Below are 25,927 nucleotides of genomic sequence, written 5' to 3'. Positions count from 1 at the left end.
ACGGCGGCGTCGCACACAGGCGCGCGGGTGCTCCTGGGCCGTCAGCATGGCGGTGTTCGCAGATTTGGACTTAAGAGCGGGCTCGGACCTGAAGGCTCTGCGCGGACTGGTGGAGACCGCTGCTCACCGTGAGTCTACTGGCTTCGCGCTGCGAGCCTGCCCCTCGATGCCACCCATACCGTCCAGTTTGCTTGGTAGCTTTTCCAGGTGTCGTTCTGGTCTCTCGTGCAGTCTGCCTGATTTCCCTAGGGGCAGATGAAAGCTGCGGTGTCGCCCGGATCCCTGGCGTGGGAAACTCAGAGGCTCTTGAGGAAGCTGTTGTTGCCTGGGCTTGCCCAGTCTTTCATGCAGAGGGAGAGAACAGAGGCCAGAGGGGTCGAGAGGTTGGCATAGGGCCTGCAAGCTGATGAATGGTAGAAACTGGGACTGGACTCCAGGTGTACAGTCCCCTAAGCCGGTGCTTTTAAGTATCAGTCCTTTTTGACGCACACGACCATCTGTCAAATACAAAAGCTGGTTCATAGGCAGGAACTGCTGTGGAAGCTTAGAGAATGGGGAGGGTGTTCCCTTATTTCTCTCGTGCATTGTAAATTCCTTGAGGATGAGCATTAATCATGTATGCTCTCTCTCTCACCTGGCATAGGGCCTGTCAGATAATGGATGCTCAAATACCTTCGACAGGAAGGAAACTAGGGAGTTATTGGAGTAAGAGATAAGAGGAAAGACCGCTATTTTGTCATTACCATGCATTATCTTTTAATATTAATACCCTGTCACCTTGTTGGTATTTAGACAACTTGAAGACAGGAGTTGTGATTTAGATGTACTGGAGACATAGACACATGTCCAAACGGTGCTCGCTGTTGTGGTGACGAGGCAAACCTCTAGTGTTCCCTGTCTCTTACTGTAGAGCACCTCAAAAGAGGTATAAGGGAGTCATCCCTCGAAGGAGCCTTGCAGAGGAAGTGAGTGATAATGAAGGCAACAGACACATAAACTTGATGGAATAAAAATGAACAAAGGGACAGGAAATCCTGGGAATGTTGTCTGCAAAGCAGAAGCAAGGCGTTTTTAGTATTGTGTTAGCATGAATCACAGCCTAAATGTGTGCCTGGCACTCTTCTAAAATGCAAGAGCTATTTCACTTAATTTCCGTGACACTTGAAAGTGCTGTCTGCTGTTAACATCACTTGACAGATGTAGAACCTGAAACCTAACGCTAAGTATCAGGAAACAATCGCGCTTAGATTTGCTAAGCAATCGTTCTGGCACTTAGCTGCATCCCCAACCTCATCTCATACTCCTGAATCTAAGATCGGGAGGATCATTATGAACAAGAAAGAATATTTTTTAATTAATCTATTTTTTTTTCAGTTGGATATTCAGTTGTTGCCATCAATCATATTGTTGACTTTAAGGAAAAGAAACAGGTAAAATAAGATTTCTCGGATTAATTAGTTAATAAATATTAAGAATTTACAAATGTTTGTGTCTGTGTTGGCAATGTGGAGCTAGAAATAAGTGTTAGTTACTTGTCTTGTTGCTACGACCACATACTTGAAAAAAGCAGCATAAGGATGGAGATGTGTATTTTGCTTATACTTTGAAGGTACAATCCATCATGGCAGCAGAGCAGGAAGTGGCTGGTCACAACTTCTCCTCAGTCAGGTTCTTCTTTTTAGTTAGTTCGCTCAGGTCCACAACCCATGAAATAGCACAGCTCGCATTCAGGGTGGGTCTTCCCTCCTGGATTAATTCTTTACGGAAACACCATTATAGAAATACAGAGATGTGTTTCCATCATCATTTCTAAATCCTGTCAAATTGGCAGTGAAGGATAAGTCATCACAAGCATGCTTCTTACCACCACCACCCCTTCAGTTTTTCAAGACAGGGTTTCTCAGTGTTGAACTCACTGTGTAGCCCAGGCTGGCCTCAAACTCAAAGAGATCCGCCTGCCTCTGCCTCCCAAGTGCTGGGATTAAAGGTGTGCGCCACCACTGCCCGGTGCATACTTCTTTTTTTGAGACAGGGTCTTATACTTCCCAATCTGGTCTGGAACTCACTGTGTTGCCAAGGATAACTTCCTGCCTCTGCCTTCCAAGTGCTGAGATTACAAGCCCATGCCCAGTTTATGAGATGCTGAGTTAGAAGCCAGGGGTGTGCATTTTAGAAAGCACTCTACCAGATGAGCTGCATTGTAGCGATTTTTTTTCTCTGTATCGCCAGCTCTCAAATAATGACACGGAGACTTATTATTAATTATGAAAGTTTGGCTTTAGCTTAGGCTTGTTTCTAGCTAGTTCTTGTAACTTAACCCATTTCTATTCATCTACATGCTGCCACATGGCTTGTGGCTTTTACTTCTCCTCCTGCATGTCCTGCTTCCTCTGCGTCCTCAACTCTCCCTTTCTTCTTCCCAGAGCTCTCTCTGTCCAGAAGTCCCACCTATACCTACTTAGCTGTTTAGCTTTTTATTAAACCAATCACAGTAACATATCTTTACACAGTATGATCAAATATCTCTCAACACTGCATCTCCAACCTTTCTACCAACTGAGCTGCATCCCCGACCCTCAACTATATTTCTTTAAAACACCCTGTGCTTATTATTTTTACATTAATAATTGAACTGATATATATTCATACAAATTCAAAGATGTTTACAAGTACATTGCTGTTAAATGAACTGTAACCACAATATCTTGTTGTTTACTTTGTTGCCATGGTCTTATTAACTGACTTTTTTTTTTCTTTTCAATAGACTATCAAAAAAATATATATATATATATAAATGTCTTTTTTTCAGAGCTGAGGACAGAACCCAGGGCCTTGTGCTTGCTAGGCAAGCGCTCTACCACTGAGCTAAATCCCCAGCCCCAAATATATATATTTCTTTTTAGGTGAACAACTGTATCTTACAGGTCATTTCTGTCTTCAAAATTGGTTCTTATTTTTATTTTCTGATGTCCTTAGCAGCTTCTCTGTTCTTTAGTTTCTTTCCTTAAAAAAGAAAGAGAAAAGCTATTTAGTAAGTTTGAATACCAGAAATTAGCTTTCTTTGATTTTTTTTTTCTGAGATGCCCTTAAAGTGTTTTGTTGTACTTTGTTCTTTAACATGTAACTAGAAGTAGTGTTTATCATTTATTGTAGGAAATTGAAAAGCCAGTAGCAGTTTCTGAACTCTTCACAACTTTACCAGTTGTCCAGGTAGGCATATTATTGTTTAAGTGTAGTGTCTGTTCATGTAATTCAGCACCTTCTGTGGTATTCTCTAACTTCAGCAGCACCTGCCTTCGGCCAGTTTCCCGTTTCCATCGGGGCTCACCTCTTCACCAGTGTCTTACTGTCCATCAGTACTTGTTTGGCATCCTCCTTTCCAAAAGTCCTACGGCTGTTAAATTTTCTCATCGTGTGGTTTACTAGATATACATAGTATTTTCCTCTGCTCTTATAAATTCCTGTGGAAAAGCATGCTTTGTTGATCTTTACTCTTCTCTGTAACTTTTACTATTTTCCATTGGTAAAAAGGATGAATCAATTGTGTTTTATCTTTTTTAATAATGTGTTTTTGTTTATAGGGAAAATCAAGACCGATTAAAATTTTAACTAGATTGACAATTATAGTTACAGATCCATCCCACTGTAATGTTTTGGTGAGTTCATTATTTTTCTACATTTGGCCTTCTAAACTATATTAACTAATATTGTTACATTTTATCTCACCCCATTCTTCCACCCCCTTTATCCCTCAAATCCATGACACCTTCCTGCTCTCCCTGTGTGTAGAAGCTGCACAATATAATGTGTCTCTTCCAAAAAGTTAGAAGGTGCCAACAGACAGAGAAATATCATACATTATTCCAGCATTCAGAGATTATATATTTTGAATATATTTTTCATTCTCATATACAATGTCAGGTTTGAGGTTTTCCTTGTAAGCAGTAACTATGATTTACTGATATATTCTCCTGTCCTAGAACAAAAATATTTTCTTATACATCTGGCATTAATTTATATTGAACAGTATTTTCATTGTGAGCTTGTGTGTTACAGTCATGTGAATTACCTACAACACATGAAATAGTCTTATCTAGCTATGTCTAGGGGGAAAATGCTAATTCCATTGAAGGCTGTCTTAGTTAGGATTTCTTTTGTTGTGATAAAACATCATGACCAAAAGCAACTTGTGCGGGAAAGTTGTTGATTTCAGCTTACAGTTCCACATTGTAGTCCATCATTTTATTAAAGGAAGTCAGGGCAAGAACTTGAGGTAGAAACCTGGAGGGATGAACTAGTGCAGAGGCCATGAGGAACGCTTCTTACTGTCTTGTTCCTCATGGTTTGCTCAGTCTGCTTCCTTATAGCACCCAGGACCACCAGCTTAAGAATGGCATTGCCTAGAATTAGCTGGCCCTCCCACATCAATCATCATTCAAAAAAAATGCACCACAGGCTTACCCACAGGCCACTCTGATGGGGGCATTTTCTCAGTTGAGGTTCCCTCCTCCCAAATGCCTCTAGCTGTCAAGTTGACATAAAATTAGCACAGTTGACCTCTTGTCAGCTTCACACACAAACACATCACTGTTAAACTATAACCTTTCCTTTCTTGTTCATCCCCAGGATCTCATATATGTAATAGAAATCATGATATAAAACATTCCAACTTTTAAAAGTCCCACAGTCTTTAAAAATTCAAACACTTTAAAAATTCAGTTTCAATGGGCAGTGTTGCTGCACGCCTTTAATCCCAGCACTCAGGAAGCAGAGGCAGGTGATCTCTGTGAGTTCAAGGCCATGCTGGTTTACATGACAGCCAGGGTTGCACAGAAAGACCCGGTTTTGAAAACAACAAAAGCCAGTCTCGTTAGGCAATGGTGGCATATGCCTTTCATTCCAATTGTCAGGAGGCAGAGGCAGGCAGATCTCCAAGTTCGAGGGCAGCTTGGTCTACAGAGTGAATTCCAGAACAGCCAAGGATACACAGAGAAACCCTGTCTCAAAAACAAAAGACAGGAGCTGGAGATATGGCTCATGGGTTAAGGGCACTGGCTGCTCTTCCATAGGTCCTGAGTTCAATTCCTCACAACCATCTATAATAGGATCTGATGCCCTATTCTGGCATGCAGGTATACATGCAGAGCACTCATACAAAAAATATAAGTAAAATTTTTTAGAAAATTTCACTCTCTTTAAAATATTCAAAGTCTCTTTCAAAGTTCAAGCTTCTTTAAAATATCCAAATTCTCTGTAAAATTCCAGTCTCCTTAAATTCAAAGTCTTTTAACTGTGGGTGCTGTAAAATAAAAAATAAGTTACATTTTTCTTTTTTTTTTTTTTTTTGGTTTTTCGAGACAGGGTTTCTCTGTGTAGCTTTGCGCCTTTCCTGGAACTCACTTGGTAGCCCAGGCTGGCCTCGAACTCACAGAGATCCACCTGCCTCTGCCTCCCGAGTGCTGGGATTGAAGGCATGCGCCACCACCGCCTGGCATTACATTCTTTCTTACTCCAAGAAACTGGGGATGAGCTGTCTCCATGTTCCCTTTTCCCATACACAGAAGGCTGCAAGCTTACAGCACCTTCTAGAGCTTAGTCATATTTATTATCATGGAAAAAAAGATTAATATAATAATATAGATTAATAACTTTGCACAATATAAAGCTGTCTCGGGATTTACTCTTAGTTCTATTTTTTAAAAAAAAGAAAAGAAAAACAAGTAACAACATTTCTCTGTGTTCTCTGGTTTCAGATCTGGCTTAGAAAGGACTTTTGTTCCCTAAAAGGCTCCCACTTTTGTTACTTTTGAGTCAGTCATGAAAATCTAACCATGATCATTGACTTTCATGTTTATGCTCTCCTGTGTCAGCTCTTGAGTGAGTGTTGTGTACACAGGGACTTGCAGCCAGATGTGGAGGCTGAGGCAGGAGGATTGTTTTAAGGTTGAGGATGTTGGGTGTTGCTAGATGACCAGGCATCTGTTTATATTTTTTTGTTACTGTGTGATAAACATTCATTTTGCCTTATAGAGAGCAACTTCTTCAAGGGTCCGGCTGTACGATATTGTTGCAGTGTTTCCAAAGACAGAAAAACTTTTTCATGTAAGTGACGGGAGAAAGAGAATAATGGTTTCTCATGGTGTAAGTCTGTTGTTCTACCACAGTAGACGCCCTGTTCCTCTCGATTCTAGTTTCATTTCTGTTGCTGGCATCAAATAACTGGACAAAAAGCCACAGGGAAAAAGGACTAGTTACTGTTTGTCATTATGGAGAAGCAAAGCAGGAATTTCAAACAGCTGCTGATAGATATCTACAGTCCAAAGCAGAGAGGAATGCACATATGTGCACTTGGTTGCTTGAACCCAGCTCGATTTCTCCATTCTTCAACATCCAAGACACTACCATCACCACACTACCACCTGCCTAGGGAGTGATGCTGCCCACAGTGGGCTGGGTCTTCCCACATTGTCTTAATTAAAATAATTCCTCATAGACACAATCCATGACCAACTCAATGTAGATAGTCCTTCATTGAGACTCTTCCCAGGTTAAAGAGTTTATCTAATTATTCTTTATCAATAAAAACTCGGGAGTCTGATATCAGGGTAAGAACCTGAATGATCAGAGAAGCAGCAGAGAATTGAACAGTGACCTCCTCTCTCTGTGCTTCCTCAATCCAAAAGGGCTAAGACTCTTTCTAAACCCCACCCTACTACTTCCTATGTCTCTCTATGTGTCCTTGTCAGCTAGTAGCTAGCTCCACCCCCTGATTCAAAGTAAACTTTGTCAGTCTTGGGAGTGTCAGGATGTGATCAAACTATCCCACACCACCAAGTGATTCTAGGTTGTGTAAAGTTTACAATTAAAGCTAACCATCACAGGCCTCATCTGGAAACTCTGTATTTTCTGTTTGCACCCAAAGTCATCCTAGTGGACATTTGATGGATTCAGTGTGAAAGAGCTCATGAATTTTCTCCTGTTTCTTTCTCTATACTTTGTTCATTTGAAATTTCTCCTTGGTAAATTCATTCCTTTCTACTCAGTAACCACTTCAGTTTTTGGCTTAATCTCCTCCTGCCTGTGAGAGAAGAAAAGGGCAAGCCCCTCTGTGGTCCAGCTTCCTCCTTCGCAAGCTCTGAGGTGTAACCGTGTGCCAGTGTGCGTGTCAGCCCTTGGTCCTCCAGACGCTCCTCAGGGTCAGCCGTGTACTAATGTGATTCCCCTTCCCCTTCCCTGAGCCTTTGGGACTTGAATTCCTTTTGTTCTTTTAGAATTGACCTGTTACTCTTTCAGAAAAGAAGGAGCTTAGCACATGGGCTCATTTTGTCTTCAAGATAAACTGCCCTGTTCTTTCAAATGATTGTGGGGGGAGGGGGTAGAGGGACACTGAAATGTTCTTTTAAGGAATGGTTTTTTAAGAAATGCTGAGAAAAATGAGGTATAATTACTTTTAGATGGAGTTATGAATGTTTTCCTAACTTAGTCTCAAAAAAGATCCCTCTGCCAAAACAGTATTGAAGGAAAAAAATACTGGTCTTACATTTTTAAACTTTACACCCCCCCTTTTTTTTTTAACTGGAGTATTTTCTTTTGTTGTTGTTTATTTTTGAGATTGTGATTTAATTAGGTTTTTCTCTTCCCTTTTTTCCCTCCAAAACCTCCTGTATACCCCTCCCCACTTTCTTTCAAATTAATTTCTATTGCATACATATATGTATTGTATATACATATATATTTCTAAATATAACCTGTTGATTCCATATATGTTACTTGTATGTATGTTTTCAGGGCTGACCATTTTTTTAAGCAAAATTTGTCCTAAAACTATAGACAGCTCTTTTTATCCCAAGTTTATCCAGTAGAGGGAGCCATTGACTATAAAAAGACTGATGCAGTGTCTCAGGGTTTAGCGTCAATTGCTAATTATGTTGATAGAGAGAAACACCACAGAACCACAGATTATCTGGGATGCCTGTATGTGAACACATAGACACACCACACTGGTTTTTGTGGCTTTTATGAAATGAAAGATGATACTAATTCTCAAGTATTTTGTTATAGATTAAGGAATGAGTAGAAGCAAGTACTTAATCATCAAAGACCTGTGGACCAGGTGTGGTGGCACAGGCCTTTACTACCAGCATTCCATTACCAGTGCTTCAGAGGCAGAGGCAAGTGGATTTCTGTATCTGAGGCCAGCCTGTTTACAAAGTGAGATCCAGGACATCGACCACACCAGCAGAGAAGTAGCGTTAAAAAGTTGTGGTTTTGTACTGCTCCTGAAGTCTTTCAAACCTGGCCTTTGCAGGATGCTGTTGTAGAATGTCAGCATGAAGGGAGCATCTTTGAAGGCAGCATCTCTCAAGATATGGTCTGTGTCTTTCAGCTTCAGATTTATCTGGGACTAAGTTAGAGATTATTAGGTCTTGTGTACTGAATGAATCCCTGGAAATATAGCCTAGCCAGCCATTTGTGATAGTTTTTAGGTGAATTTTGTGCACATGTACAGTTGAGAGCTACTGTTTGTGGGCACCTCTCTGCCTTGGCAAGCCTGACTTTTTCTTGTGTGGTATGATAAGTGCGGGCATCAATGAAAGACCTCCAGGGCAAAGGGATGGCTGAGCCCTACCCTCCTGTGCCTTGTGTTCCACAACAGTAAAAATATGCATATGTTTGTACATTTTTATAGGGACAAACTTCTCTCAAACCCTCATAGATATCTCTGCCCCTCCAAAAAAAAAGTTAAAGATGGCTAAGTAAATTCATATATAGTCTGCCAATATTCAGAAAGAGCTGAGATACTTAGCTCTAAAACTATTTTAAACATAATTCAGTCATTTTAGTGATTTGGGGGAATATTAGATTAAGCCTCCCCGGTGCTGGGAGTATGGGCGTGTGCCCCCGCTTCACATAGTTCTTTGAATGACAGTTGAACGCTCAGATTGATGGGAAGGTAAATCAGAGTACTTTGGTTAGGAACATTTTACATTCAAGAGGTCAGAGGAGCCAAAGGAAGCTGTCCTCTGTGGCTGAAAGTTCCTTACGATGCCACCCTTCAGCCAATGCCGATTCCTTGTTCAACTGCCTCCCCCATAGGAGAGAGGAAGAAACAAAAAATGTATGATGAGAAGAAACCTAGTTCAGCTTTATCAGGGGAATCATTTAAAGCCATCTTTTCATTAAAACTAATGATGTTCATGATAATAAATTCAACCACCACAGAAGTGTGTTTGTAAAAAGCACGCTGAAGTTTCTCCAGAGGCAGCCAATACTGACTTTCCTGTGCATCTCCTCAGAAATGCCTCCCCACGAAACTCCTTGCTTGTTCACTCCAGAGGCAACCACCGCAAGCATTCTGTGGTATTTTTTCAGAAATGCTTGCCTGCTTCTTTGACTCATTGTCCCCTGTCTCTCCCTCTGTCCTTGTTGTCCCTGCTCTTTGTATCGTACAGTATGTGAGTTCCATGATTACAAGTGTTCCTCGTCCTTTAAAACACTGGCACATTCCCAACTATACGAGACCCAGGGGCCGGTAATTAAGTGAAGTAGAAGTGTTTTTCTTCTGTCCTCTCTCGATGATTGGCCTGGCAATGACTGTTCTCGCACTATTGTCCCTGACCTGTGTGGAATTTATAGCTATAGAACATAATAAAGTCCCTATAAAATATGTCTATAAGTGATAGTGCTGGTACGAACATAGGAATTATTAATGTTTACTGGAGCTGTGGCTCGGCGGTAGAGCATTTGGCATTCTCAAGACCCTGGTCTGGTCCTCAGCAGCAATGAAGTAAAATGTTGGTGGTCTTGCCATCATGCTCTTTACTGTGCTCCTAAAAATGGACAGATGCTGAACTCAGCTCTGTTCCTCCGCAGAGCTTTTCTTCATTCTCAACAGTCTCTGTTCTTTGTGAGGTAGACAACGGGAGCAGTTGGATGGGCAGGTTCTTTAGGAGCCAAGTGCTTCTGCCAAAACAACATAGTTTCCCAGGCTTACCGTGTAACTATGACCATCTCCAAGCCAGGTGGTCTCGGGTGACCACTGAGCCATGGGGCTAGGGCAAGAATGACCTAAGCGGGCATTCTGAGGATAATGGGTGAGATGTGACATCTGTCACTGCTGAAGAGTTGTGCCTGTCCTACAGGCATTACCAACACTTAGTTTCCCCTTGTTTCTTACACACTTTCCCCTGTTCTTGCTGCAGACACTGGCTTACCAGGTTTGCTCATGAAGCCTGTATGCATCAGCATTCTAAGTAGGGGTGGTTTTCTCATCTGCTTTTTCTTATGTCTGTGAGTATTTGCCTGCATGCATGTATGTGTGCCACATGTTTGCCTGATGTGCACAGAGGACAGAAGAGGGTGTTGGATCCCTTGAAACTGGATTACAGATGGTTGTGAACCATCATGTAGGTTCTGAGAACTGAACCCAGGTCCTCTGAAGAAGCAACAAATAAATGTTCTTAACTGCCAAGCATCTCCCCAGCCCCAGCAAGGCTGTTTTCAACATGGTACAATACAGTCCATCTTTTTACCTCTAAATCAAGTAGTAGCTGAATGATTGTTGTCCAGGCCTGTCCAGGCCTTTCTTCTGACTTGTGCTGAATAATCTGTCCACTGATTTGCTTTCCTCCCTGATTTTTCTGTTTCTCCTGGTTGCTTTATCTGTTTCATTTATTTTGTATGTAGTTTATACAATTACTTTCAAAGCTCTTAGCGGTGAGTGCAGGGAATTAATCAACCAGAAATGATAAAAACGCATTCTCCTTTGATTTCTCTCAGCTCTGCTTTAACCCTCTGTTAAATTGTTTCTGTTAGTCTATGAACAGAAGGCCATCAGCCATATCATGCTGTTTCTTAGTCACAGTATAGTCTGGTTGGAACTAGAACCCTGGACAATTCCTGGTAGAAATGTGCTCACTAAATAGCTTGTGGAAAAGATGGACCATGCATGCATTCATTTTGGTTTTCCAATTCCTTGGATTCTGTCAGAATGGTTACTTTCTGCTTTCTGAAATAATTAAAAGTAATATTCTAGATACTGACCCTAAATCGCCAACTCATTCATATATTAAAAAACTATATATATAAAAAAGCTGAATTAGAGGGCCTTCGGGCCCTGGCCTTTGAGAATTGAACCATCCAAGCCAAGCCTGAAAGAATAGTAAACAACTGGCCTTCTAATAGGTTTGTTACAGTTCAACACAGAACCATCATGGCACCTATGGAATAAGCCATACTATTTATGTTTCTGTATATTGAGTATGACCATGTTTCTCATTCCAGTGCATGCCAATTTTCTGTTCATCTGTTTTTTCTTGTTGACAGGTTGCTTGCACGCATTTAGATGTGGATTTAGTCTGTATAACTGTAACAGAGAAATTACCATTTTACTTCAAAAGACCCCCTATTAATGTGGTAAGTGCTGTTTTTTCTCCTCAAAACTTGAATGTGTGGAAACTTGTGTCTGCAGACTAGAAAAGAAGCAGAAGGAACTTGTGTTCCTAGAGACCAGTACCTGGGTAACTGGTAATTGGAGCAGATTCAGAAAAGAGAATTTTGGTTTTCTAAGCTGACTAAAAGAGAAAGTTAAAATAGAGAGTGTCTAAGCTGGGAGTTATGGGGTGGCTCAGTGATAAAGTCTTTGCTGTGCAAGCGTGAGGTTAGGAGTTTGGATCCCCAGCATCCACACTAAAGCCAGGCAGCACGGCAACCTGCTTAGAATCTCAACATGGGGGAAACTGAGACAGAAACAATCTGGTAGCTAGACAAACTGAATCAGCCAGCTTTGGGTTCGAGTGTGAGGCCCGACACCCAGTGTCTACCCCTGGCCTCCACATACACTGTTCATGCACACATAAACATATGCAAACACACACACACACACACACACACACACACACACACACACACACACACGAAAGGGAAATATCTAAGCTGATTGTATTGCTACTTCTGGCTACTCAAGAGGCACTTGAGCCAGAAGTTCAAGACCAGCAGTAACACACTGAGACCTTGCCCCGCCCCAAAAAAGTTTTATGAAGAATATTTCTCAAGTTGATGTTTAATAATGATAGATATTTAAAACTTCAACATTACATTAAGATGGAAAAGAAAAGGTTAAAAAAAAAAAAAAAACAGCCAGGTAGTAGTGGCGCACACCTTTAATCCCAGCACTAGGGAGGCAGAGGCAGGTGGATCTCTGTGAGTTTGAGGCCAGCCTGGTCTACAGAGCGAGTTCCAGGACAGCCAGGGCTACACAGAGAAACTCTGTTTAAAAAAACAAACGAACGAACGAAATAGAGAAAAAGTAAAAAAAGATAGAGTCTTTGAGACACCCAAAAATTGAGATACAAAAGGCAATGGTGTGAAGTCAGCAGGGAATGGTGAGTGGAATTACAGTACCCACTGTGGCATGCTAGCTCCCATAAAGAACCATTACAGCAGGGTAACCATGTATTCAGAGTTCCTTTTATTTTCCCTCTTAATAGAGACTTTTTCTCATTACCCTACCATAAGAATTTCTCTTTTCCTATACCTTTCATCTTCCATCTGCCATATTGCCTTGTAAGTCTCACACCCCACCCCACCTACTCCCACCCCCCATTGCCATTATAGAATGGTAGTATTACCTCACACCAGCAACTGATTTGGTAGTTATGAGGTCACTGCAGCTGGTAACTATTTGCTTTGCCAGCTAGAACATAGGAATATTGTTTAGCATAGTGACTTCCAGAACTCAGTTATATTATGAAAAACTATTACCCAAGAAAAGGTTTAGCAAGCAGTCCAAATCCCATGTCAGAATTCAAATATTGTTTTCAAAGTGGGCAGTTCCCTTTGTAGAATTATATCTGCCTCACTTTTGCCTCCCTTTTTCGCCTGAAGAATTTCTGCTTGTTCCTGGGTATTGGGGCAATAGTGAGGGAGTAAATTATCTAATGTATGGTGTAGAAAAGTATAAGATGACTCAGGTTCTAACCCTGGACATCTACTACTAAGATGGTTTTTGAAAAGTACAAAAGTGTGTGGGAAACTATGGAGGAGCTTTCCTGAGAGTGCTGCAGAACCTGAACCCCAACTCTGACGGTGGGGGCACTCCTAGATGATGAAGTGAACATCCTCAACCCCAGGCATCACACCTCAGACTCGGGGATCTGTTATTCAGCAGCTCACTTCTCAAAAATGAGGAATGAAGGCCGTCAAGTCATCGGCTTCAGACAGGTCTGATTGTGCCTGTCGGGAAGACCTGTGTGGTCCACACATGGGAGCAGCTCCCAAGCGCTTGGTACCTAGATACTGTTAGCTACAAAGGACCTAAGTTTATGGTCATCTTGTTGACCTCCTGTATTCATTTTTTGTGTTGAAAAGGCAATCTCTGCCATACAAGTTTGCATCTACTTGCCAATGCACCCCACAAAATAGCTAGAATTAGACAGGCAGCCAATGTGTATATTTTTTGTTACATTTAACAACATTTTCAGCTTAATAAACTAGGAAGCCTATTTTCTAGGCAATTTGTCTGAATAAGCTTATGCACAGTTCTGTGTTCTTGGCTGGGAGGAAATGGTGACATGTGGTCAAAATATGGAAAGGAGCAACACATACCATATAATTCCTCGTGGCACAAGACGATTGTCAGATTCCTAGAAACGTATGTTAGTGAGAGTTTATAAGTGAGTCTCTTGTGAGTGTGCCTTACCATGAAAGCAGCCTCTCAGCTTCCATAGTACATCAACTGTGGCAAGGCTTTTCCAATACCCCAGTGCCAGCCTACGAGACCTTCCTGAAGTAGACTGTTGAATTGGTGTCTCTAAGTTAAATTAGCAGTGACCATTGTGGGGAATCTGGCCAAGGTGCTTATGATTAGTCATTAGGTAGTTGCAGTGTCAGACAGGAACATAGGCATGAGAGAAGTGGGTGGGTACTAGGGTAGCGTTAGGAGAATGGTTCGCAAGGCAGGCCCCAGGACACCACCATCTGCCAATTCCGTCTGGAAGTGCAGAAAGGTTGCTGCTGAGTGTTTGATATTTCTCACATGATTCCCACATTTTCACTTTAGAAAATCTGAAAAGTAAAAAAAAAAAATTGACAAGGGGTATACGCAATATTTAACACAGTGTCTATTTTATAAAAAAAAAAAAAAGAAAGAAAGAAAGAAAGAAAGAAAGAAAGAAAGAAAGAAAGAAAGAAAGAAAGAAAGAAAAGAAAAGAAAAGAAAACCTCCGGTATGAGCATTTTGCATACGTTGTTTAATAAAAGCTAGGTGGAGGTGTGGATGGAAAGGCTGCACTGGATTACATGTAGTCTTCATCTGGTGTGTAAGACTGCAGTGTGAGCTGACCAGGAAACAGGAAAGTCCCTGTTAATTTATTCACTTATTTTCATGAAAGAGAAAACTAGAAACAAGTACCCATGTTTTTGTGTGGGGAAAATTGTACTGTAGGTGTGTGCAGCAGGACAGTAAGTGCATCGTGGTGAGAGCAGTGTGCTACATGCACACCATACACACATTTAAAATGTAATAAAACAGCTCTCACTTTATGATAGCCGGAAGTTTGGGAGAAAGAAAGGACGAGGACAGGGTCCTGACATTCTTCCCAGTCACATACCACAGAAGACATTTGCTCCTTCCTTGAGGTTTGTATCAGTTACTTTCAATGCTGAAATGTAACAAAAGCAATGTACTGGAGAAAGGGTTTGTGTCTGTGGGGATACAGTCCATCACTGTATTGGGAAGGTGAGGCCGCAGTGCAGCTGCGGCATCTTACGTGGAGATGCAGAAAGTCTATAAAACCTCAGTGACCCACTTCCTCTAGCAGAGTTCCACCTCCTAAAGGTTCCACAGCCTCACAAAACAATACCACCATCTGGGGACCAAGTGTCAAACGTGTGGACTTGGGAGAGACATTTATACATTCCAAATACAACATGGCTGCAAGTCTGAAATCAAGGTATGAGCAGGCTGTACCCCCTCCAAAATCTATGAAGGGAACCTTTCATTGAGTCTTCCTGGCTGGTGGTGACTGGTTGACAATGGGTGCTTTGCAGCCACAGTACCGCCATTCTTTGTCATCAGTGTGTTTTCCTGTGAGTCTCTGGCCATCTCATAAGAGCACCAGTGAGATTAGGAGCCTCCTGTTTTCAGTGTGACCTCCGCATCTTGGTTACACCTGTACTGTCCCTCCCCAAAACAGGTTACAGTCTGAGATCTGAGATACTGAGGGTTAGGAATCTTTTTTGGATGGGGACACAATTCCGCTCACAGTACCCAGCTGTCCCACCCTCGTGTTTATCCTACTGATAATTTGAAACAGCCCACATCTATTAGTAAAGGCTTGCTAAACATTGTACCTGATGTACCCCTACAAGAAATGCTAGGCAGCTGTAAAAGAAAAGAATTTACAAGCTGACATGGGAAGGCTTTCAAATCCGGCAAGATAAGAACTTAACAAGCCACCTTCTAGGTAAGAAAAAGGAAACTATGACGTGTATTCACAGTTGCCCGTATTTGTGTGAGGAAACTGGAGGAACACATAAGAAATAAATGAAAGCAATTACAGCAGGGGTGGGGCAGTGAGAGCAGGTTCAGGGAGAACTCGCTGGTTCCTTCTGTGGCTTTGATCAGTGAGTCAGGAGATCTTAACAGTGATGTGCTGGAAGGCTGTCTACTGCAAGTTCAGCGTGGGCACTGATTCTTAAGGCAAGCAATCCGCATGCTGCCCTGGAATCAACTCTTGGTTTCCATTCTTCCTTCTCCAAAACTTAGCTTAAGTTTTTAGTGCTTGGAACTTTATGATCATTATTTCCTGACCCAAGTTTCACAGGCTGCCCTTGGTGACATCATTGTGACTATTATTTCTTCTTAGTAAGAAAAAAAATCTCATCATCTGCCTATTCAGGCACGTCTGTTCAGACATGAGAACAAAAGCCAATCAGGCAGACACTCATTCTCTGTAAAGACATTATTATGAACAATCATATGATGCGCTTACAACAATTTACATAAAAATGCTCTTAGGAGCAGGAGACCAGGTAATGACTGTATTTTATTCATCTAAAACAGTAAAGTTTTGTGAAAGAAATGCTCACAGCCATCAATAGCACATTATCTTTAATCTCTCTCTCAAGAGTGTTCTTAGCAGTTTTAAAGTGAACCTGATTAATGTACCAAGACCAGAATCATATGTGAAAGAAATTAAGCTGGCAATTCTATCCTGTTTTCCTCGGTTCTCTCCCTCAGAGGGGTTTTGATTTTGTTGTGATTCCCATACAGGTGTGGAAATTTAAATGGACTCAACTAGAAACACTTAGAGATCAGATCATCAACACCACATTGCTCACATCCTTTATTCCTGTCTTCATCCTACTGCCCTGTGGTTTACTTCTGTAACTAACTAGAAGGGTGGGGAAATGGGAGTCAGACTCCTTTGTCCAATTAGCTTTAGCGAAAGAAATAGGTGAGGAGTAACTTGAAATGGCCGAGGAGTAACTTGAAATGGCCAAAGGGATGCTTTCATTTATCTGAATTTCCTTACCAAGTTCATCCCAGTTCCTAGATAATCCACAGTGAACAACATTGTCACGTGGCCTCTTTTCCACAAGCAGTCATTCACTCAAAATATACTTGCTGTTGCTGCTGCTGCTGCTGATGATGATGATGATGATGATTATTTCAGTTACGAAGAGGAGTTTGTACCAGCTGTAAGAAGTCGAAAAGCTAGGCAGGGAAATGAGGTGTTTGTTGAATTACACTGCCAACATTATGGCAGCAAATGCCATTCCTAGAAGGAATACAAGCCAGAGAACTAGAGATGGGAAAAAAGATGTCCGAAGAGGGGAAAGTAGTGTTTAAATTCCAGCTAAACTTAGAGATGGAGGAAAATCTAAACGCTTTAAGGTCAGAAGGCAAAAGGAAAGAAAGAAGGTGGGGGCAGGACATGGACAAGGAAATCTTTCAAGAAAGGACAGAAGGAGCCTTCAGTGCCTACCTGTCGATGACTTCAGGTCTGTGAGATCAGTCCCTCCACTCCCGGGGACCCTGAGTAGTGAGGCCTGTAGAGCCTCAGCTGCAGAGACTGAGACTGTCCTTCCTGGACTAAGCCATCCACCCTCCCTTTACTTCAGAGGGTCACCATAACCTACATGACTTTGGCAAGTTTCTGTCTGATTCCTGCCTCCAGGGTAAAAAAAATTAAAAAAAAAAAAAAAAAAAACCCTCATGTGTTTCCTCTTGCTGGCAAGACTGATTAAGCCTTGTCACCAGCAATTAAGATCTACACACTGGGGGCTGGAGAGATGGCTCAGAGGTTAAGAGCACTGACTGCTCTTCCAGAGATCCTGAGTTCAATTCCCAACACCCACATGGTGGCTCACAACCATCTATAGTGAGATCTGGTGCCCTCTTCTGGCCTGCAGGGATACGTGTGAACACTGTATACATAATAAATAAATCTTTATTTAAAAAAAAAAAAAAAAAAAAAAAAGCCAGGCTTGCCTTAAAAAAAAAAAAAAAAAAAAGATCTACACACTGGCCCTTCCCACTCCTTGTAGCCTTAGTTCCCACCACAGGACTCCTGCTCATCTTCTCCAGCCTCTGGCTTTCTCTCCATGCTCCAAGCCCAGAGCCTGATGGTGTTCTTTTGCCCCCTGAAAGTGCTCTTCCATCCACCATGCAGTTGCTAATTTCTCTTCCCCACACACTCCTTGCTCACATATACCAGAGCTCAGAGAAGGCCTCGGCTTTGACAATATTTGACAATAATTTAAAACGTATCTGTTATGAATGGACAGGCACTGCACCCTTTAACCTAGGAAGCTGAATTACGTACTGGTGAACTACAGTCCCACTCCCGTGCTTTGCAGACTTTCCAACCTTAAGAGTACACTAACTGAGAAAGAACTTTTTTCCTCATGAAAAGACCAAGCCCATGTGGCAAGCTGGGCAAGATCCTGAAGGGCCCAGACCTCTTTCACCTTTTCTCCTGAGCTACAAAGAACTTTAAACAATGTTACTTAAACAGAATGGGCTGAGGACACGTATTCGAGTCTCAGCCGCAGCTCTTTTCCAGGTACCTCAGCCTCGGTTAGCATGCTCCTTGGACGTAGAGTTCAGTTAGTCACGGCACTTGTTCTGTCATTCAACAGTGTGCAGTAAATGACTTAGCTGTAAGGTTTCCCGTTCCTGCTTCCCAGACCCTTCAGATCTGATCCTCCTTTTCCTTCGTTCTTGGGTCAGGTTGCTCAGCTCCCTGTTGACTCAGTTTCCCTGCATATGGGAAGCACATCCTTTTCCTTGGACCACTGCTGGAGTAGTAGCCCTCTGCGCCACTGCACTGAACTGACTTTGCTGTCCTCAGCTTCTTTGATTCCTGTTTTTAGAGTTAGCTTCCCACGGCTAACCTAAGCTCTGTCAATCAGGTAGAGCCTGGAGTCTTTTTTCCTCACTTTGTGTGGGTGCAGAGGTGTGGGTCCGCCACCTTTGTTGAAGCCAGTCCCTTGCTGTGTAGGAGGTGTGCAGAGAGGGAAAGGAGGAAGGTGGAGAGACTTCAGTGGAAAGGAAGTAGTTCGTGTGCTTGTCTTTGACAGTTCACAGTGTCTCTTCTTTATCTCTGGTGAAGGCAATTGACAGAGGTCTGGGCTTTGAACTTGTCTACGGCCCTGCTATCAGAGACGCGACAATGAGAAGGTATACAATTTCCAATGCCCTCAACTTGATGCAGATCTGCAGAGGAAAGGTATAGTTCCGGAGCCAAGGACACTTTTTACCTCTGGCGGTCACTAGTCATGTGCGGGTGCTGTCAACTCTCCTGTAATGTGCGGGTGCTGTCAACTCTCCCATAGCCTTAAGCAGAAAATTCTACGACACTAGATTCCTCCATTTCAGTGAGTCCTATGGAGTTTTGTGATGGAAACTCCTGAGGGAGAAGTAAGGTATGGAGGGAAAAGCTGTGCCGAAAGCCTTCATTTTTGATGAGGGTTTGCAGTTGGCCACAGTGAAAAGACTCCTAGATAGATAACAGTTGTTCATCTCTGAGTGAATTAAACTTACAGCTTTTAAACTTCATTTATCTGCGCTAAGATTCCTTTTTGAGGCTTATTCTGCTTTTTGAATTAGCTGCCTTGAGTGTGACATGAGCATTTTCAATATTTTCACATTAAGTATTTACCTTATCTTTAAAAGAAGTTGGTGTTTGAGCCTTAAATGTTGGGGGGGGGGCAGTTGCTATTCATTCGTATTATACAGTTCTTCAATTATTTTATCAGTTATAGGATTAAAGTTGCTCACTTTCTGTTTTATAGAATGTGATTCTGTCCAGTGCTGCAGAGAGGGTAAGTATGGCGTGTGGTATTTGTCTTTGTAGTTACTGAAATAGCAGTGTGATGTATTGCCTGTCTGTGCTTTAACTGCATTTTCCATAGTCATTGCTAAAATGTATCACATTCATGTGGGCTTCAGGTTTTGCCTATATATATTTGTTTGTGGGTTAATTAGAATAAAGTGATTTTATTTTTTCCTTTACCTTGTTAAAAATGCTTTACATGATTTATTTATATTTTTAGAAACCTATCACAATTATAAGAACCTTATGAAATTTACCTATCTCTGGATACTTAGTTGTATCTTATTTATTGTAAATAATTAAAATGTTAACATTTTATTTTCCATTTTCTTATTTTAGCCTTTGGAAATAAGAGGACCATATGATGTGGCAAACTTGTATCCTCTCAATGTTCATTTTAAAAGCCTATGTTCATATTAGGTGGAGGGTGCATGTGTCAGTCAGAAAACAACTTTCAGGAGTCAGTTCCCTCCTTCATCTTGTGGGTCCTGAGCATCAAACTCAGACCGTCAGAGTTGGCAGCAGGCACCTTTCCCTGCTGAGCATGACACTCGACTGGAATTTTCCCTTAGAAAATTTAATCAGGAGTGCTACTATAGTTTAGGCTGACGTTTTCTTACCCTTTAGTTGTAAGTTTACTATCAGTAGCCTCAGAAGCAGATTTGAGCAGGCTGTAAACTTCTTCATCCTTGTGGTTTGGGATTAAGCAGCAGGAAAGAGAAACAAGGGACTCCCCATGATAAACAGTTAAGTGAGACTTCTCAGATGCAGGTTTCCGTTGCGCTAAGAACTGCTGTAGAGTTAACGTGTCTGCCACAGAGCGGGTGAGCTGTCATTTTCGTCGGTGTTGGTGTGGTCTCATACTCTTGGCTGACTCTGGGTTGAAATCTTTAATAACCTATCAGAGGGCTGCTGTTTGGGCTGTCTGAAAGCGAAGCCAAGGCTGCCGTGTCCACAAATTGCCGAGCTGCATTTCTCCATGGAGGTGAGCATGTTACTAGAGTCAAATCTGAATGGTCACGTTAGAGTCAGGCTACTACCAAACAATTGACCTGTGCCTGCTTTATTACCCTCTCTACAGAGTTCCTACAAGACTGTCTTTTCTCAACCCGTTCTAACCATACCCTCTGCTCCTTACCCTCACTTTAAGTTTTACTTTCTATAGTGTGTGCATTATATATAGTTTGCATTACTGGAATGACCATTGAATGTGTTCTTTCAAACAACACAGTGCCCCCTGCCTACATTTTCAGAGGCTTTTAACATCCATCCTGCTTGCTTCTCTCTGGATAAGCTTGCTCCTGCTAAAAATAATGAGTTTCAAAAACAGAAATGGGAATAGTGGTGTTAGTTTAACAAGATCTAAAAGTGCCTAGCTTCAGACTCTTTCGTGAGGGGTTATCTAGGTTATGGTTAACCCTGAGAATGTAAGATTGGATTAATGGGTATGAGAAGACCTACTGTGGATGGGACCACTCCCTGGGAGGGAGAAATGGGGGAAGCAAGCTGAGCACCAGTGTTCCTAACCTTCTGCTCCCCGATTGTGAGTGTGATGTGGCGAGCTGCTTCCGGTTCCTGTCTCCCTGAGCTCCCCTCCATGATGCACTCTACCCTTGAACTGTGTGGGCTGAAATAAGTGGGAAAAAATAAGTTGCTCTTAGTAGGGTATTTTATACTAGGAACAGAAAAGTAACAAAAACAGTATGTTAAACCATTAAGAAGAAAAACAAACAGATTTCTTTTAGTTTTTTTTTAATCAAAGTATCTAAAGTCAATCTGTAACTTTTATTTTTATTATAACTGAGAATGTTTCATTTCTTATTTTGGTTGACATGATCATGTATCTACTGATCATATATTTTGGGTGTATTTTTCCCCCAAGGTGTTTTGTTTTGTTACTTATTTGAATATATTATACTAAGTTACATAGGGCCGTTTCTTTGTAACTATAATATATGTATTTTGAACATATTCCCCCCATACCCCTCTACCCACCTTTTTCTCACCCCGTTAGTCCTTTTTGTGCACATTACCCACCACTAAAACACACACACACACAGCTATTAGTTCCTTTTGCTCACATTCTCCCCGTTAGTCCTCTTTGTGCATAGTCCCTCGGCTGCCTCCCATTGTCCTCTTTGTTCATATTCTACTCCACTAACCCCACTTGGTCCCTTTGTACATATCCCCCTCGTACCCCCATTAGTCCCCTGTGCTCCTTAGACAGTTTCCTTAGATTTCCGGACTTCCATTTCCACGTGATCTGCACAGGTATGATTTATGTGCCCACCCGTGTGAAATGGAAGGCCCACAAGGGAGGCCGAGCCCACATTGCCTTGCAAAGGCTGCTGCTCCTCTGTTTCCTTGCTGTGTTCTTTCTGGTGTCACTTTTCATGGTGCTTCATTGGTTAACCCAGGTGGTTGATCTCCTATGTGCCTTCATTTCTAATGTCTATTTTTATGTATTTATCCCAACAGTTTGAACATTTAAAAACCACTGTTAGGAATCGTATTCTCTATATGGCAGTGCCTGGTCTGTTAACCTCTTTTAACACAGATTTAAGTTCAACTCTGCTGCCAAAGTGAGCATGGAAAGTACCTCTTTGACAGTGATAAAGGATGGATAAATCTGAGTTTGATTTTATGTGTTTGCTCAACAGCATTTGTTCGATGAATGTTGTATACCAGGCCATTGATGGTCAATACTGCGTAGTGTTCAGAGGTACATTATCTACTGAGAGTGATGGCATGTGCTATAAAGTGAGGTCAGCGTAGCCCTTGCTGTGGGAGCAGTACAAGTGACTCCTACATCTGTGCTTGTGATTTGTCTGTCGTTTTACCATATATAAGCAGTTGCTAGACTGGTACCTAGGGCTGGTTCTGACTGCATAAGATGTCATGGAGAGAGCAATGGAGAAGCCCTGCTCTGCAGTTTAACCTGAGGTAATCCTTAGGAATGGACTAGATGTTAAAAATACTGCCCTTTGTGCATGTTGGGAAAAAACAACGATCGTAAATAGCATCAACACTTGTAAGAGCTCTATCTATGGTTTTCTTATTTCCTATGCTATAGGCCAAAGAAATGGGTTAATGCTGGTTAAACCACTTCTCCTTAAATCGTATCTTACACCAGGTATGGTGATGCATTGCCAGTAATCCTAGCTCTCAGGAGGCTAAAGCAGGAGGATCGGAGTTGGTTGGACTGTAGGAGGAGTTCAAGGCCAGCCTGGGCTACATAGTGAGATCCTATCTCTTCACTCAATGTCATTTCTATTTTACAGAAACTAGAAAAACTGCTTTTGGAATTATTTCTACAGTGAAGAAACCTCGGCCCTCAGAGGTGGATGATGATTCTCTTCCAGCTTGCAAGAAAGCTAAATGTGAGGGTTGATGAAGCCTCAGTCCCCATCAGCTGCCTGCCCCCTTTACAGCTCATCAGTCACAGTGAAAGTAAACTTCTGCTGAGCTGATATTTTCATTAAACTAGAAACCAGCAGTCTATAAAAACAGCTTTATATTCAGACCATTAAAAGAGCAAATAAAACCCAGTGAGGCGTTTTCTAAAGACTAACGGTTTAATTAATTTAGATATACTTTAAGAAAAAAAGCTATTTTATCCTTTATGTGAGTAATGTATAACAGTAGATACACCAAAGTAAGATGTTTCAGTATTTTAAGACATTGAAGATAAATAAATTAATGTTTTTCTACTTGATACATATGGATTTTTGTATTTTACTATCCAAGAAAGTAGTTATTTTGAAGACTTAAACCCTATTATGGGGGTCACCTTTATTTATTGAGTTAGAGTTGTTCCTAAGGACTGCTGACCTTGTAGAAGCAGAAGGGACACTCACATGAGATTACTTGTCCCCTTCATTTGCTACCTTCTACCTTCGAGCTGTGCTTTAAATAGCTTCCTCCTTTTAGTTAGAAACTCCCCATACCTAATAGTGATTTTCCTAATTGCTATACAGTTCAGAGTATTTGACTCCAAAAAAAGGCTTTGGAATAATTTATTTTTAATAACAAGTTCGCCAGGCTAAGTAGAAGTTGTTATTTTTGTAAATATCTGCATTTATGCTGTATTGATGAAAGGACCCCCAAGACATAGGGCATTTAACTGGGGGGAGGGGGGAAGAAGAGCACTGAAGATAAGGGTAAGTGATTGATGACGACTGTAAAACCAACATCAGTGTTCATTGAATACTATTCACAATCACCTGCTGCAGGCCGAAGGAATATATCATAAGAACTCAGCTGGTTATGGCAAAGTCACTACCTGGAAGGATCAAGGATTTCCTCCAGAGGAAGCCAAATTCCAAGGAGCTTTTGGTGTTACTTGGCTTGTTATATATCAGCTGTATTATGTTATGAAAATCATGTGTGCCTTCATAGTTTTCCCAATTGACTTTTCCCTAAGAAGGGCTAACAGTGTGGACTGATCACTCTCTGGACATACACATTCCAGGTATTTGGAGAACAGCCTCAGGAAAGGCTTTCTCTGGAATCAGATATCTAGATATCTACTTTAGCCATTTTCTTTTTTTTTTTTTTTTTTTTTTTTTTTTTTTTTTTTTTTTTTTTTTTGGTTTTTCGAGACAGGGTTTCTCTGTGTAGCTTTGCGCCTTTCCTGGAACTCACTTGGTAGCCTAGGCTGGCCTTGAACTCACAGAGATCCGCCTGGGTCTGCCTCCCGAGTGCTGGGATTAAAGGCATGCGCCACCACCGCCCGGCTACTTTAGCCACTTTCAAAGACTAGCAGTAATAACACTCCACATGAAAGTCTCCTGATTTAAGGTAAATTCCACAAAGAGACACCGCCTAGGTCAGGTTAAGTTTACACAGTTTAGCTCAGACCCTCCTTTCTTACAGCCTTACTAACTTGATAGACCTCTAGCTCCTTACCTAACCACTTCTAAGAATATTTAGATAACCTTCTGTGCTAACAGCTATGCTCAGCCAGAACCCCAGTTCAGGCCTCCCTGTAATTATCATCATTGGCAGCATCCGGCCAGGTCCATCCCCAGATGGAGGAAAGTACCTTATCAGAGATACCTCTGTACTTTCTAAGAACAGACTTAAGCATCCAGGTTACCTGTTTGAGAAGGCCTGGCAGATGTGCCAATTAAGCTTAACTTCCTCCTTTCCTAAATCTTACCTCTAGTTCCAGATCTCCCTTTAACTATCACCAGAGGCATCTAGCTGTACACAGGTTGCCTAGCGACTGAGCACACTTTCCCCCACCCTGCAGAAAAACTTGGCAGATAACTTGGACAGATAGGAGCCACAGGAAAAAAGAAGACAGTTTTACTTTCTCCCATTGACCTAGCAACTTAAAGATTCTTAACATTTTCTACTAATCACGTTTAAGATTATAGTTGAGCACATAAAAGCCCTCTTTTTAGGTATTACCTGAATTTAGCCTTTAGTTAATTCATTTCCCCACTGGTCACTTCCCTTTTGGGTTGCAAATGATAATTAACAATTACTGCCTCTCTATGTGATCCTTATCACCCCTCCGTTTGACCCTGGAAGCCTGGCTTTGCACTGCCAAGGGATTACTGCTTGTAAGTGTATATATAACAGGACTCCCAGGACACGGGAGGACAAAGAAGAGGAAAGAGAATGGAAGAACTAGATGGGTAAGAAATTGAGAGGAACAAACTGAGATGGGGAAGAACTAGATTGAAGGGCTAGAAGAACAAGATGAGGAAGAATAAGGTGAGAGAGAAAGGAGATGGGAGAGGAGCTGAGATGGGAAAGAACTAGATGGATGAGAACATAGTAGGGGGAGAACTAAGATGAAGAAATTAAGATAGAACCTAGCCGGGCGGTGGTGGCGCACGCCTTTAATCCCAGCACTTGGGAGGCAGAGGCAGGTGGATCTCTGTGAGTTCAAGGCCAGCCTGGACAACAGAGTGAGTTCCAGGAAAGGCACAAAGCTACACAGAGAAACCCTGTCTCAAAAAATAAAAAAAAATAAAAATAAAAAAAAAGATAGAACCTAGAGGGGACAACAGATAAATGTAAAGAGAAGAGCTAAATATGAGAGCAGAGTATAAGTTTGTAGAGAGGGAACTGACAGAATAATAAAGTGTATAGACTAGGAATTTCGTGTACATAGACTCATTTCTTTTCATCAAAGATTAATTATCAGCTGGTTATAGATTCTTCCTGAACCCTGGGAGGGGACTGTCGAGGGGCTGGACCCCCATAGTCCCCAATAATCACCAAGAAGAGGAACCAGCCTAGACATCTATCAACAGATGAGTGGATAATGTGGTGCATTCACTGTTATTGTTAACACTGATAATCAACTTGACAGGATCTCGAATCAATTGGGAGACAAGCCTGGAAACATGCCTAAGAGAATCTAGTTCGTTGAGTGTCGCCATTCCACGGGCTGAAACCTCAGATCTTCATAAAAAGGACTTATGATATGTATCTATAAAAGTTAGCATGTACAGGCATTCATCACTGCCTGCTTCCTGACTATGGATGCCTCATGCTCCGGCTGCCATGCCTTCTCCTCCATGATGGACCTTCTTCAAATGCAAGCTAAAATAAACCTTTCTTTCCTTAAA

General features: G+C 41.7%; 1 protein-coding gene across 2 annotated transcripts; it reads left to right on the top strand.

Moving 5' to 3' along the window:
* Rpp30 (ribonuclease P/MRP subunit p30) lies at positions 1-25,927 on the top strand. Of its 2 annotated transcripts, XM_059258792.1 has the most exons (12): positions 1-128; positions 1,375-1,430; positions 3,154-3,210; positions 3,582-3,656; positions 6,031-6,102; positions 11,326-11,415; positions 18,618-18,734; positions 19,300-19,329; positions 19,680-19,717; positions 20,246-20,325; positions 22,622-22,720; positions 25,669-25,927. In XM_059258792.1, coding segments are annotated over exons 1-12 (798 nt in total). In that variant the 5' UTR covers positions 1-46; the 3' UTR covers positions 25,671-25,927. The 2 variants fall into 2 exon arrangements, with proteins under 2 accessions (XP_059114775.1, XP_059114772.1); XM_059258789.1 differs by lacking the exon at positions 25,669-25,927 and having other exon boundaries at positions 22,622-23,055.

This window comes from Peromyscus eremicus, chromosome 1 (assembly GCF_949786415.1).
Source record: "Peromyscus eremicus chromosome 1, PerEre_H2_v1, whole genome shotgun sequence".
NCBI classification, from domain to species: Eukaryota; Metazoa; Chordata; class Mammalia; order Rodentia; family Cricetidae; genus Peromyscus; species Peromyscus eremicus.
This window is presented reverse-complemented; position numbering and strand designations above follow the sequence as displayed.

Excerpts from the sequence above, each read along its gene's own strand:
- Rpp30 (XM_059258789.1), top strand. The coding sequence starts at position 47 with ATGGCGGTGTTCGCAGATTTGGACTTAAGAGCGGGCTCGGACCTGAAG. Across the intron at positions 6,103-11,325 it reads AGACAGAAAAACTTTTTCAT|GTTGCTTGCACGCATTTAGA; the intron begins GTAAGTGACGGG and ends TCTTGTTGACAG. Across the intron at positions 20,326-22,621 it reads AGCTGCATTTCTCCATGGAG|AAACTAGAAAAACTGCTTTT; the intron begins GTGAGCATGTTA and ends TCTATTTTACAG.